General features: G+C 42.2%; 1 protein-coding gene across 5 annotated transcripts in view; it reads left to right on the top strand.

The window, feature by feature from the left end:
* The window catches only part of TDRD12 (tudor domain containing 12), a 70,668-nt gene that overhangs the window by 37,716 nt on the left and 17,894 nt on the right, over nt 1-15,058 (top strand). For 3 of the 5 annotated variants that reach the window (XR_008423360.1, XM_019423331.2, XM_019423332.2), the window contains exons 14-22: nt 1,335-1,520; nt 3,085-3,241; nt 3,703-3,830; nt 5,202-5,393; nt 5,643-5,771; nt 6,668-6,785; nt 7,412-7,551; nt 7,685-7,905; nt 10,591-10,690. Coding sequence is in view for 4 of the 5 variants with exons in the window: in XM_019423331.2 (XP_019278876.2) it covers nt 1,335-1,520; nt 3,085-3,241; nt 3,703-3,830; nt 5,202-5,393; nt 5,643-5,771; nt 6,668-6,785; nt 7,412-7,551; nt 7,685-7,905; nt 10,591-10,690 (1,371 nt within the window). In the remaining variant the exon portion in view is untranslated. Of the gene's footprint in view, nt 1-1,334; nt 1,521-3,084; nt 3,242-3,702; nt 3,831-5,201; nt 5,394-5,642; nt 5,772-6,667; nt 6,786-7,411; nt 7,552-7,684; nt 7,906-10,590; nt 10,691-12,124; nt 12,322-15,058 lie in introns of those variants that run through there. The other 2 variants (XM_019423333.2, XM_019423334.2) reach the window with 2 other exon arrangements.

Raw genomic sequence — 15,058 nt, 5'->3', positions numbered from 1 at the left:
AACTGTGAGATCATGACCTGAGCCGAAGTCGGACGCTCAACCAACTGAGCCACCCAGGCACCCCTCAGTTATTCTGAAGTTCAGGTTACCTTCTTATAAGTGAAGAATTCTTTTGTGGAGAAACCACTGTATAAGTCTTACTGCTTTTCTGAAATAAGTTTTCAAATGTGTCTCTGCAAAGGTGCTTAGAAGGGCAAGTTGCCAGGGCAGTTACAAGATTACTTCCAAGTGTTCTTTTCAGAATTATTGTAGAGACCTGCCATTGATCGTATGTGTTTATGTATTTTCTTCTGGATTCAAAAAAAAAGAAGAAGGAAAACAAGCTAAAACCAGGAGGAGGAACTAAATAGGAGTGAAGCCTTTAGTGGCCTAGGGATTTCCACAGGCTTCCAGAAGATGGAGAACGGGCAGCGGAGTGTGGCTGACTAGCAGAGGAAGGAGCGAAGTGGGGGGTACTGAACTTCCCTCTTCCGCTTCCTGAGAATCCCCAGCCAGCCTCTCAGCAGGGAGCTTGGACGATCTAGAAGTGCCCTTCAGATGATGCTGTTTGGAATTCTTCCAGTAAAACTGCCTTCTTACTGCCCTGGCTTCCTGCAGGGCTATGATGCTCCTGGGAGCGAGCTCTGCCCGGCCCATGTGTCTTCAGTCAGCTTTTAGTGCTCCTACTCCGTGCAAACACACATCCAGGATCCGTGGGCATTTGAAGAAAGCTCCCGCCTAAAAACAAAATGCTTTTTTTGAAAAGACCAAAAGGAACTCTGAAGGAAACAAACTGTAGGCAGTCAAGAAAATGTTACGGGGTGCCTGGGTAGCTCAGTCTGTTAAGTGTCCGGCTTCGGCTCAGGTCATGATCTTGCCATTCTAGAGTTGGAGCCCCGCGTCGGGCTCTGTGCTGACAGCTCAGAGCTTGGAGCCTGTTTCTGATTCTGTGTCTCCCTCTCTCTCTCTGCCCCTCCCTCACTCACGCTCTGTCTCTCTCTAAAAAATACAGAAACACTAAAAAATTTAAAACAAACTTTGTAAGTGAAGGTGGTGTACTCAAGATTATTAGGAGGAGGAGGAGAAGCCATGTCGTTGCTCTGACAAGCTCCAAGCACCTGGTCAGTCCATGGAATGCCTGTTCGAACCTTTTGATTTGGAGCCCAGGAAAGCAAGTGCCTCATGGCAGGAGTTTGGTGCTGAGAAAAGATTCAGGGGGACTTGTCAAGTTAGGCGTTAGAAAATACCAGATTGAGCAAATGTATAGTGGCTGTTGGGGGTGAAGTGAGCAAAGAGATGGGAGTTTTTGTGGTCTGTGCTTTATTTGTGGGGTTTCGGTTGTTGGTGTTTTGTAGGCTCTCCAAAGAAACAAGTTTCCGGGACCTAGCCACACTGAATCCTACTCTTGGCCTCCCATAGCGAGGGGCTGTGACGTGGTGGTCATTTCTCACTGCGGAAATGACCCTCTGCTGTACCTTCCGCCACTCCTTACGATTCTGCAAACGGGGGGCTGCTACAAGTCTTTACCAAGCAGAAACGGAGTAAGTTGGAGACAATTTTGTTTCACGGTAAAATGGCTTAAAAATTTATTTTTAAAGTTTTAAGTTTAACCTAACCTTTGGTGAAGTTTGCATTACATTACTCATTTGATTTCCATGAGAGGACAGGGACTTATCAGAGTCATTGACTCTGACAGTGAGTCTCACCTTGAAGTCCCATGATGGCCATTGGCTGCCAAGAGATTTCTGGCTTTTAGGGATGGATGTATAGCTTATAAACTTACTTCACTGATTAAATTCCTCTAACTGTCATGGTACCTGTGTGAGATGGGCCATGTATGCTTTTTACCACTTCATGGATGAGAAAATTAGCCTCATGAAAAGTTACTGGTACAGATGCTGAACAGCTGAGAAGTTGACAAGAAATGGGATTAGAGTTTAGGTTTTCCTGTCATCTCGTCCCATATTCTTTTAATTATTTCTGAACACCCCCCACTGTTGTGTAATCTTTTGTTTTCCTGTATGCAGGAATCCGCAGGTGGTGGAAAGGAGAGAAATGGGGTGTGGGCATAGGGGATGGTGGGGTAGTGATACCTGCTCTCGGGGTCTGGGTGGTCAGGGGGACTCTGGCACGGAGCACCTCTGTCTCAGACCCGTCTCAGAGGCTGTGCTATGGATGGTTCTGTTACTCAGCAGAATGGTGAAAACTGGCAGTAAGAAAGGACCAGTCGTGCTTAGAAGAGATGCTCATTTTTCTGATTCTGCCACATCATGTCATTTTAATGGTTTCCTTTTCTGTACTAAGTTATTATGTGTTGGTTTAAACATCTACATCCCTCAGTTAGTGGTTGACCCCTATGGACGAGATGTTGATTGTTCTCGAATAGAACCCTGGCTGGTCAGAAATTATGTCCGGGTCTTGCCTCTCATTCCTTCTGCTTTTTCCACGTCTCCATGGCCAGCCTGCTTTCACACCTGCCGCCCGGAAGCTGGCCCCCACTGGATCTACATAAAGGAAAGGGGAGAATTGTTCTTGTCTTCGGCAAATTGACGCCGTATGTCCAGGAGGGTGTTGGGCAGGTGGTGCACCTTCAGGAGAGAACTATGGGATGGTGGAGGTCAGGGGTCACACGCTGCTATAGCAAACTTAATACCCTAAGGAAGAGATGTTAACCTTTTCAAGGCCCCCTTCAGGGGGCAGTTAGTTCCCTGGTACGTAGGAGCAGGAGCTCTGGGTCCAGACCGCCTGGGTTCAGATCCTATTGCTACCACGTATTAGCTGTGCAGCCTTGGACAACTAACTTTACCTCTCTGTGCCTCAGACTCCTCATCTGAGAAATGAGGTAATAGTAGGTCCTACCCTGTAAGTGTTTTAAAGAAAAAACGAAATACTTGTGACATGCTTAGTGTAAGCCCTAGGAAAATCTGAGTCAATGTGTCTAAGTCTGTTTCAATCATATCTTTTCTGACCTACATGACAATGGAGAGAGCAAAAAAATTTACGTATTGCTTACTCTGTAGAAAGAGATGTTCTGCATGCTGCGCATATACTCTGTTCAGTTCCTAACTTTTGTCCAAGATTATGTGAATTTGTTTGTCTTCGCAGCCTCTGGCAGTCATCGTGTGCCCTGGGTGGAAAAAGGCCCAGTTTATTTTTGAATTACTGGGGGACTATGGCATGTCCCCCAGGCCTCTTCACCCAGTGCTGTTAACAATTGGACTCCACAAAGATGAAGCCAAAAACATGAAGCTTCCAAGGGCCTGTAAGCATCCTCTTCAAGCTGTTTGGTTTTCCCTGCAGAACACAGCGGAGCCCTGCCAGGCAGGCGTGTGTGATGATGCAGCCACAGTCATCACCGGTCCAGACCGCACTGTGGGTTACGGGTGGGCCTGGTGGGCGAAGGCGCTCTTGGCTTACAGCTGTTTCACTGAAAAACGACATGATTTCATTCACTTATCAACTGTTTATCGACTATCTCCTGTTAGATGTTGACTAAACTCCCACCCCCTGCCCTCGAGGAGCACGAAACCTGGTGGGTGCCCAGGTATTTAACTAGATACAGACAGGTGTTAGCCTGGACGGGCGGGCCGCACCCACGTGAGCAAGAAAACCCAAGGTTTTGTGTCCTTAGACGGCAGTTCTACAAAGCGTGTGGCATCTTAGCAAAGGAAACATGGGAAAAACCTGTGAAAAATCTGAAGTGTTAATTTTTCTTAAACGTAGGTGATATAATTGTGACGACACCGCACAGCCTCCTGAGACTTCTCCAGTATCAGAGCTTGTTATTTCTCAGACTCTGTCACCTCATTTTGGATGAGGTGGAAGTATTATTCTTTGAAGCTAACGAAGAAGTAAGTACGGTGTCCATCGAGACGTCATTATCACTTGGAAATAGATATATATATATGATGAAAGTCTCACCTGCTTTTAGGAATCTGGAAAAGCATCTAGTTGGGGAAGAAGCCAGTTCATCTAAAAAAGTTTTCCCTTTAGAACTTTGATCATTGTGAAGAAAGAAAATTTGTCTGAGATTGTCTTCCCACATTTTAAAATTCTCTTTGAAGAGCAAAAATTCTTTTCCAGAGAGGGTTTTCTAAAATACTGATATTTTTGCGATTATGGAAGCAATACGTTATATTTTAGAAAATTTGGGATGCAGAGAAGAGTACTTGAAAAACCCCAGCGTCAGTAGTCGGACACTCAGAGCAATGACTCTTACTGTTTTGGAGTAATTCCTGTGTCAGTACATACAACTAACAACATCAGGCCTTATTTTATGGCTAGTTTATAACTTGCATTTTCCAGTAAGCAGCATCATGAGTATTATTAGTAATTATTCTACCGCACGATTGTTCACTGGACATAGGGAGTTCTGTGGGTGTAACATAATTTTTTAAATGGTCTTATTTTTGGACATTTGGCAGTGTGTGTGTGTGTGTCTAAAGAACATACATCTTTCTTGCGTGTTTCCCTTAGGTTAAATTCCTAGGAAGAGGATTAATGGATCAAAGACTCTGAATTCTTATAAGAAGGCATTTCTGGGGCACAGCATAACATGATGACCACAGGCATTTCATTTGGGAGCAAGGACACCCCCAGGTTCAAGTCTGGGCTTTGTTACTTGCTGACTGTATGGCCTGTGCAGGGTTTCTGAATGCCTCTAAAGCCTCAGTTCTTATTTGCAAAACTAATATCCAGAATACTGCATCATATAGTTGCCTTTCTGAAAGCAGAGACCGATTTACGCTCCCATGGACAATGCACCACCACACCACATGCCCTGCGGCCCCCGGCAGTGGTCCGGCTTGGTCCGGCTTTCATTTCCAGTCTCCTCGTTACATATGGTGTCTCGTGAGCGTAATCTGTACTTCCTGGCTAACTTGTATACCGGCCACTCCTACTGTTCTTCTGTGAACTGCTTGTTCATTTTCTCTGCTTATTTTCTGTCGGCAGGATCACCTTTTTCTAGTCCATTCGTAGAACTTTTTATGTAAGGATATTAATTCTTGGTTGCATATGTCACACGCATTTTACCCAGATACCATTTGTGTTTTGATTTTGTTTATACTTAACATTCTCTCCTTTGTAGTTTTCTTCTTTTCTTTGGAAGGGCCTTCTCCACTCTGAGAACAGAAAGTGTGCAATTCTTTACCACTTATGTTCCTGTCAACCATTATTCCCTTTTGAAATAAAAATGAAATTAATTATACTCACTTTTTTAGATGTTCGCTATATTAGATAACTTTAAAAAAAACATTGACGTTGAAGAAAGGGAATCTGCACCACATCAGATTGTTGCCGTTGGAGTTCATTGGAGCAGACATATAGAACAGTTGATGAAAGAGTTCATGAATGACCCCTACGTTGTGGTCACGGCCATGGAAGAGGCTGCTCTCTATGGCAGCGTCCAGCAGGTGCGGGCTCGTGGGCGTGGGGTGAGGGCGGTCAAGGGCTGAGGAACACAAGCAGGTAGCCTCCATTTCATGGCTTAATAAAGTAAAATTTTGCAGCTTTCATCTACACGAGTCTATAATCGTGTATTTAGATTTATATTGTCGTTCTATACGTTCTTTTCTGTTAAAATCCTAACTTAGCGATGAAAAGTGAAGCTGGGGCACCTGGAATGTGTTTAAAACCACACTGTTTCTGCCTTTCGTTACCAGGTAGTGCACCTTTGCCTGGAATGTGAAAAAACCTCTACTTTACTCCAGACTCTAGATTTCATTCCAAGTCAAGCACAAAAGACCTTGATCTTCACCAGTTCTGTAGCTGAAACAGAAATCGTGTGTAAGGTGAGCCTTCCACACATAAAATGTCTGTATTTTTTGTTTGAACCATGATTGAATCTCAAAATCATCAGAGAATTACCAGGTAGTTAAATATTTGCCAGGGGAATAAAACTGGACAAGTTTATCAGAGGAGGAGAGGTGGCTGGTGCTGCAGAGAATAGACAGCAGTGAGAAAGGACAGTGTGGGGGGGGGGGGTGCTGGGGGTGGCCTGGAGGGAGGAGCTAAGTAGGTGGGACCATCCTTTCCATGGAAGCAGACATCCCCCAAGGAGGGTGCTTTGTGCTTTGTCGTTAGAAGGATCTCATTCACGAAGAAATGCCAGCATCTTCTGTAGCCTCTGTTTAAAAAACCAGAGACAATAACACCAAGAGATCACATCATATGGCTAGAAAAGCCAAATAAATTGTCTACAGATTTATTTAATTAATCTAATTCTACATAAATTAATACTAAAATGTGTAAATGAAGCCAAATACAAATTAAAATACAAGAATCAGTATATCCGCCTTTCAGCAATGATGAACTGGAGGTCTTGTGAAAAGATGTGACATGTGTTGGCACATAAATTTTGCTGTGTGTATGTGTGTGTGTGTATACATGTATATCCACGTGTATAAATACACACATCTATATATGCGCGCATTACTTAAAAGGAAGGAAAATGGTTTTAGCAAGATAATGTTTGTTTCACTTGAGCAAGCTTTTAGATACAAACTGTAGAATTTTGGAAATACATTTGTTTAAACTTACAGTCATCTTGTTCTTACAATTAGTGGATCGATGAGATAATCCCCTCACAGATAATTTTAAATGTTTTATACTGGTAATTATTGATGGAACAGTTAACTTTAAGCTTATGTTCCTGACTGTGAACTGGCTTATTTGGTTTCATCTTTAGGTAGTAGAAAGCAGTTCAATATTTTGCTTGAAAATGCATAAAGAAACGGTTTTTAATTTAAAAAGTGTTTTAGAACAGTGGAAGAAGAAGTTAAGTTCTGGCTCTCACGTTGTATTAGGTAAGTGTTTTAATTTCTACTTCTGTTTAGAGAAGGCTGCTGAGCCAATGGGAATCATGTCTTCAGCTTATTTGAATATCTTGTCTCCAAATTTCTCATCACTTCGCAGATCTCCTGAGAATTTATTAGTAACGTCAGTCCCAAAATGAAAGTTAAACTCCACTAAGATTTTGGTGTTGAGGCAAATGCGGGGGCCCCCGGAGCACTCGTGGCAGAAGGCAGCAGCCCTTAGCGCAGACCTTGTCCCTGGGGCTGCAGGTTGAGGGCCACCATCTCCTTTGTGTGTGTGTATGCACGCCTCTGACGCAATCTATCACAGATGGTTGTGAACAATGACGTTAGAGATCTGAAAGTCAAACTGTAAGATAAGTGAAAAATAGATGGGCAGCCTAGATTTGTAATAGAAAGGGGCATTTTCCAAGCTAAAGTTAGGGAGACGACTTTTCTCTGGAATGTGATCACGGGGCTGTGACATTTGGGGGGAGGGGAGTCGGGGAAGGAGTTTGTTGGCACCTACACAGTGAAGTGCGGTAGAGACACGTGTTGAGGCACGATCACGGAATTGCTGTGTAGCATCAGTGCAGGGAGCTATGCCTCATCTGTGGTTGTCGGATCCTTGTCTCCAGCCTTAACTGACGACTGCATACCGCTCTTGACCATCACCGATGCCACGTGCGTGATTCACTTCAGCTTCCCTTCCTCACCAAAGATTTTTGGTGGGCGTCTGTATTGCATGTCTGACCATTTTCAGAGTCCAACCGAGCAGGTTTGATTAATTTTCGTTATCTCTAAATATTCCCCTGGCATTTTCTGTGCAATGAGAAATGCAGAGTCCGCGGGGTTTTATCAGTTAGACTGGGATGGACGACCTGCTTCCTTTATTCGCCCCCGATTTTAAGGGTTCTCCTGCAGAACAGGGAGATAAGAAAACCAAATCTGTCTTGCTGCTGACGGAGAGAAATGCGTGCCACGCGGTCGGGGTCCTGCGCTACCTGGAGCGAGCCGATGCCAAGATTCCCGTGGAGCTGTATGAGTTTACTGCGGGGGTTCTGGAAGCCAAAGAAGATAAGAAAGCCCGAAGGCCTCTTTGTCCGTATCTTAAGTCTTTTGGTTTTTGCAAGTAAGCCAGTCATTTGTTTAAAACCTTGAAATGTACAGTAAAGTGCACAGTGATATACTTTTACTGCTGGAAGACCTTTACATATGTACGCACAGTATACACCGCCACCCAGTCCTAGAGGTTCTCCCCCTGCTCCTTCCCAATCTGCCCTCCCCTGGAGGTAACTGCCCCTAAATATCTGTCAACATTGATTAATTTTGCTCGTTTCCCAACTTTATATAAATGGAATTGTACGTTCAGCTTACTATCTGCAACATTCATCTCTGTTCCTGTGTGTATTGGGTGGATTTATTTATCTGTTGATTTAATGGCTCGATACTCTATTGTATGAATATATCACAATGTATACATCCATTTTCCTGTTGATGGGAGAGCAGTTGTTTCCAGCTTTTGGCTATAATGTATGAAACTCCCCTGAACACTCTTGCACATGTCCCTTTGTGGAAACACGCACCCATTTCTCTTGGGTGTAGACTTTGGGATTGCTGGGTCATGGGGTGAGCGCCTGTCTAACCTTCCCAAGGTGTGTGACGGGTTCATGACCCCGTCAGCAGTGTGTGGGAGAGCAGAGTTTCTCCATATCCTCACCGACAACACGGTGTTGGCGGGGGGTGGCGGTTTCCATTTGTATTTCCCTAGTAATTTATGATGTGGAGTGTCTTTTCATATGCTTGTGGGACATTTGACCATCCTTTTCTTGTGAAGTGTCTGTTCGGTTCTTTTGCCCATTAAAAAAAATGTTTGTTTATTTGGTGGGGGAGATGGGCAGAGAGAGAGAGGGAGAAAGAGAGAATCCCAAGCAGGCTCCACACTCAGTGCAGAGCCCAGCCCATGGCTTGATCCCTCAAATCACGAGATCATGACCTGAGCCGAAATCAAGAGTCTGAGGCTTAGCCAGCTAGAGCCACCCAAGCGCCCCTCTTTTGCCAATTTTTTAAATTGGGTGTTGTTCTTTTTCTTATTGCTTTGTAGGAGTAGTTTATTTATTCGACATATAACTACTTTGTCAGATACATGCCTTGAGATCTTCTCCCAGTTCATGGCTTGCCTTTCACTGTGCTTTTAAATTTTTATTTACTACTTTTAATTAATTAATTAATTAATTATGAGAGCAAGGGAGGGGCAGAGAGAACAAGGGACAGAGAGAATCCCAAGAGCCAGAGGTGGGGCTTGAACTCCCTAACCATGAGATGATGACCTCAGCCAAAATCAAGAGTCAGATATTTGGGGCACCTGGGTGGCTCAGTCAGTTAAGCGTCCGACTTCGGCTCAGGTCATGATCTCATGGTCCATGAGTTCGAGCCCCACGTCAGGCTATGTGCTAACAGCTCAGAGCCTGGAGCCTGCTTCAGATTCTGTGTCCCCCTCTCTCTCTGCCCCTCCCCTGCTCATGCCCTGTCTCTCTGTCTCAAAAATAAATAAAACATTAAAAAAAATTAAAAAAAAAAAAAAAAGAGTCAGATATTTAACCGACTGAGCCACTCAGGTGCCCGCCTTTTTATTGTAAGTCTTTTGGTGAGCAGACCTTTTTAATTTTGATGAACTATTTCATGGTTACTATTGTTTAGTGTCCTTATGTAAGAAATATTTGCCTATCTCTAGGTCATGAAGACATTCTTCTGTATTTTCTTTTAGAAGCTTTATGGATGGTTTCACACTTAGGTATATAATCTAGAGTGAGAATTTTTGTTTAAAGTGTGAGGTACGGGGCAAGGGTTACTTTTTTCCACGTGGGTAATCATTTGCTCCAGTGGCCTTTATTTAAAACATCAATGTGTTGTCGCTCAGTTGGTGCCTTTGACATAAACCAGATGATAGCATACGTGCTCCGTTTGTGGACTGTGTTACATTGGTCTCTTTGTTCTTACACCGGTACCACGCTTTCTTAAGTACTGTAGCTTATACTTTAGCAAGCCTTGGAACCTGGTATGCAAATTCTCCAACTTTGCTCTTCGTCAAGGTTGTTTTGACTTTTAAGTCTGCTCCATCTCCACATACATTTTGGAATAGGCTTGTCAGTTTCTTCAGAAACATTGTCTGAATTTTGATAGCATGTGTGTTGACACTATAAATCAATTTGGAGAGGATGGTTATCTTAACAGTCACGGGAGCCTTCTCCCTGATCCGGACATGATGCCAGTGCTTGATCTGTGATCACTGGGACTGGGTAGGAGGAGTCTAGTATCTATCAGATAACTATTGACATTAACTTTTTTGAATTATGGTACGTTAAACTGGTTATTAGTGGCAGTTTCTTCTATTATGCCTTTAAACAGAATATTGACTTTTGAAACAGAAGCTCTGTTTTCTCAGTTTGGGTTACAGAGTGACTTCTGGTTTAGAGGTTATTAGTAGCCTTTGTTGTGGGTTGTGGGGATGAATTTCTGATTTCAGGGTCTTTGTTTCGGAAGTACATTTTGTTCATTTACAGACTGTCTAGAGAAGTAATGAAGTAACTCTTGAAGTTTATTTAGTGTTAATTAAATTTTAGGACCCTTTTTCGGTAATGTGCATGTTGTTAGTGTCTAAAGTATTTAAAATGGTTACTTAACTTTAAAGTATTTGGGATAAAAGTTCTCTGATTTCAATTACAGATTAATTTTCCTGAAGAATACTTTAAAATACATTAAAATTACTGTTTTTTTGTTTGTTTTTAAAACCCAGTTACTTTTTTTTTTTTTTCAGAGACAAAAGGATCTGTCCTGATCGACACCATATTAATCCAGAAATAGACATGCCAAGGAAATTATCCAACCAAACTCTACCAACATTTGGATACATCAAAGTAAGTTTTGCTGAAGATCCTTTTGTCCAGTAATTAATGACCATTTTAATGAACATATCCCATTCATAGGAGCAGAATAATTATGACATTATTAATGTACCACCATTAATGTGACAGTAGCCATGTGTCCTTACGAGATGCCTTATTTCAAGACCCCAGTTTATTTAGAAAACCAACATCAAATGGAGAAAATAGATAAACCAACGTCAACAATCAAAGGGGTTTTTTTAGTTGTACTTTCAGAAAGAAAGTTGTTTCCATTGGGGACTATTAAAAATAGTGCAGTGATAACACATGTCTCTTCACGATATCCATGGTCCTTTGAGGAAATTCTGAAATGTAGATAAAGTTGCTGACTTAAGAGTTTGTCACTTTCTTTTGAATCCTTTTTAATACTTCTTCTTTTCTTCTTTTTGTTTTTAAATTTTTTTTGATGTTTATTCATTTTTGAGAGAGAGCACAAGCAGGGGAGGGGCAGAGAGAGAGGAAGACACAGAATCCAAAGCAGGCTCCAGGCTCCGAGCTGTCAGCACAGAGTCCAATGTGGGGCTCGAACCCACAAACCGCGAGATCATGACCTGAGCCGAAGTCGGACACTTAACCGACTAAGCCACCCAGGCGCCCCTCTTCCTTTCTTCTTGAGTTCAGGACTTCTTTTTACCTTCCCTTTTCCCTAAAGCAACTATGTTCTGCTCATTTGTGCCGTTCTGTCTCCCTAGTTCTGTTACCTCATTTCTGAGTTTTTCTGGTCTATGTTCCTTTATACATGTTGTTTATCATGTATGTCTCTCTCTCTCTCTATGTGTGTGTGTGTGTGTGTGTGTGTGTATATATATATGTATATGTGTGTGTGTGTGTATATGTGTGTGTATGTATGCGTATATATGTATATATTCTCTCTCCCTCTCGAGAGGATTATATGTATATATACATATATATATATATATGTATATATACATAATATATATGTATATATACATAATATATATGTATATATACATACACACACACACACACACACATATATATATATATATACACACACACACACACATATATATACACACACGTGTGGGGCTTGAACTCACAATCTCAAGATCAAGAGTCGCATGCTCCACTGACTGAGCCAGCCCGGCTCCCCATTATTTTCTTAATTAACAAGAGGAAAGGTAGCTTGTTTTCAAGTTGAAGGGTACAGTTTTGATCTAGGTTGTGGATACATCTTTCCCAGTGACTCCCATTATCTGCAGGGACTGTTACTCTCCTTATTCTCTTTTTTGTTATAACTTAATATGGAATTTGGTCTTAATACTTTGCTACAGCTCCTTTTCAGATAAAATATATCTCCCTTGAATTTTAGAATGTCTGAGTCGGGGTAACATTGATAATTTCCAAGTTTCCTTTTCTGCTGTTTCTTTCTCGTAATTAAAATAGGTGGGGACATAGTTTCTGAGATTGTGCAGATTTCCTGGCTCCATTTCCGTCTCCCACATGCATCTGGCCCTTCATCTCTGTTGTCTTTGGATGGATAGTTTGCAGACTTCCTGGGGCTCCAGCCTTCACCCACTGTTGGAATGGAAGAAAACCTGCCAGGCTCAGTTGCTCCCGTCTCAATGGCCCTCCCCCCACCCCGCCCCGCCCCCGCCCCCACCCACGGTGTTTCCACTGAGTACCTGTAGCCGCTTGTGGACTCCTGTGTTTAGGCCCATCTGTGTTGAGGCTCTTGCATGTGCTTCTTCCTGCACAGACAGTGATACACGCAGGCTTCGTGATGCAGCTGGGTTTGGCTCATCTGCTTATTTTGTTGTTGTTCTTGAAATTAATAGATACTTTACTTATGTATTTTTAAATGATTATTATTTTTAAGAGAGAAAGCACGTGTATGTGCACGCTCACGAATCAGGGAGAAATAGAGAGGGAGACAGAGGATCTGAAGCGGGCTGTGTGCTGACAGCAGAGAGGCCGATGTGGGGCTTGAACTCACAAACAATGACATCGTGACCTGAGCCAAAGTTGGACGCTTAGCCGACTAAGCCATCCAGGCACCTCTAGATATCTATTTTTTAGAGCAGTTTAAGTTTACAGAAACACTGAACGGAAAATACAGAGTTCCGATACCACCCCAACAGCTTCCCCTATTAGTAACATCTTGCATTAGTGTGGAACATGTGTGACAATAGATGAGTCAGCGTTGATACGTTTAGTTGTTAACTGAAGTCTGTAGTTTACATTAGGATTCATTCCCTGTAGCGAACATTAGGTGGATTTTACCAAATGCAGAGTGACACATGACTCTACGTTGGTGCCACAGAACTCTTCAACGGCTCAGGACCCCCCTGCTCCACCCTTCCTCTCTTCCCTGAAACTCTCAGCAGTCGCTGATATTTTACTGTCTCATATTTTTGCCTTTTCTAGAATGTCATACAGTTGGAACTGTACCTTATGTAGGCTTTTCTGGCTTTTTTCATTTTTCAAACTGGCTTCTTTTTATCCCTTAATAGGTCATTTCTTTTTATTGCTCAGTATACCATAGTGTATCCATTCACCTTTTGAAGGACATCTCACTTGCTTCCATGTTTTGGCAATTATGAATAAAACTATGGTAAATATTTGTGTTCAGGTTTTTGTGCAGACGTAAGTCTTCAACTCATTTGGATAATGACAAGGAATGCGATTGTTGGCTTGTATAGTAAGGCTGTTTTTCTCCGTAAGAAACTGCCCCACTGTTACGTGAAGTGACTGCACCATTTGTATTCCTACCAGCAAAGAATGAGAGGTCCTGTTGCTTCACCCCTCTCCAGTAGCTAATGTTGTCAGCGTTTCGGATTCTGGCCATGCCAGTAGGTGTGTAGTGGTACCTGATTGTTTCAATTTGCAGTTCCCTGATGATGTTTGATGTTGGGCATCTTTTCGTGTGCTTACTTGTCACCCGTGTGTCCTCTTTGGTGAGCTCTCTGTTCAGGGTGTTTTGCCCATTTTTTAATTGGGTTGTCTGTTTTCTAATTGTTGAGTTTTAAGAGTTCTTTGTAGATTTTGGATACCGGTCCTTTATCAGATACGTGGTTTGCAAAAATTTTCTCCTAGTCTTGTGGCTTGTCTTTTCGTTCTCCTTAGAGTGCCTTTTGCAGAGCAGAGGTTTTTAATTGTAATGAAGTCCCAACTTTCCACTTGTTTTTCTCATGGAATCATGCTTTTGGCATATCCACAGAGTCATCATGAAACCCAAGGTCAGTTAGATTTTCTCCTTTGTTATCTTCCTCATCTGCTTTTATTTTGGGGTCTGTGGGGATATTTTGTCGATTAGCTTTGTTGTAAAGTATGCCCCCGGTATTTGGTTTTGCCATCTCATTGCTCTGTCTTTACATGGGGATTCAGAGTCAAAACACATGACACTTCACCACTGTCACCTTCCCAGAACCCCTCTAACCAGATCCTCCCTTTTAATCTGCTCTATTGAGGTTCAGTGTGCATACAGTAAAAATCATTATTTTAAATGTATAGTTTGTTGAGTTTTGAGAAATATGTACAATCATGTAACCACTGCCACAGTCAAGATATGAACATTATTATTGCCTCAGAAAGGTCTCTCCTGGCCCCTCATCCCCAACCCCAACTCCTGGCAGCCACTGGACCTGCTTTCTGTCACTAGACCTTTGTGTTTACTAGAATTTCTTGTAATGGAATCATACAATACATAGTCTTTTGAGTCTTATCTCTGTTATTCAGCGTAATGCTTTTGAGATTCACCTTTTTCCTTATCGAGTAGGATTCCCGTGGATTGCCTGTCTGTTCACAAGTTCATGCCATTTGAGTTGTTTGCAGTTTCTGGCTGCTGTGAATTCTGTGTTGCAATCTTTTTAGATCTGTATCTTCATGTTTTTTGAGTGAGACAGTGGAATTGCTGGGTCATATGATGTGTGTGTGTGTGTGTGTGTGTGTGTAAGAACTCGCCAAACAGTTTTCTATAGTGGTGGTACCATTTTACATTCTCACCAGCATTGCATACAAGAGTTCCATTAGGTGCATATTCTCAATACATGGTGTTCTCAGTCTTTAATTTTTGCCACACCATTGCATTTGCACAGATAATCTTATTTGCATTTCTCTGGTGATAATCTTGGACCTCTTTTCACTGCTCATTTGGCCCTTTGTATCTCTTTTATGAACTCTCTTTTCACACTTTTTGCCCATGTTTTTGCCTATTTTTAAATTTGAGTTGTTAAGAGTTCTTCATGTATTATGGGTATCCTTTGTCAGATAAATTGCTAATATTTTCCCTCGGTTGAAAAGCAGAAGTTTTTAATTTTGATGAAGTCTTCTTTCTCACTTTTTTATTTTACATTTTGTGCTTTTCATGCCATAAGAAAT

The sequence above is a fragment of the Panthera pardus genome, unplaced genomic scaffold, assembly GCF_024362965.1.
Source record: "Panthera pardus isolate Hobbes unplaced genomic scaffold, ASM2436296v1 HiC_scaffold_18, whole genome shotgun sequence".
Classification (NCBI taxonomy): domain Eukaryota; kingdom Metazoa; phylum Chordata; class Mammalia; order Carnivora; family Felidae; genus Panthera; species Panthera pardus.
Note: the sequence above shows the minus strand (reverse complement) of the source record. Positions and strands in the feature narration are given on the sequence as shown.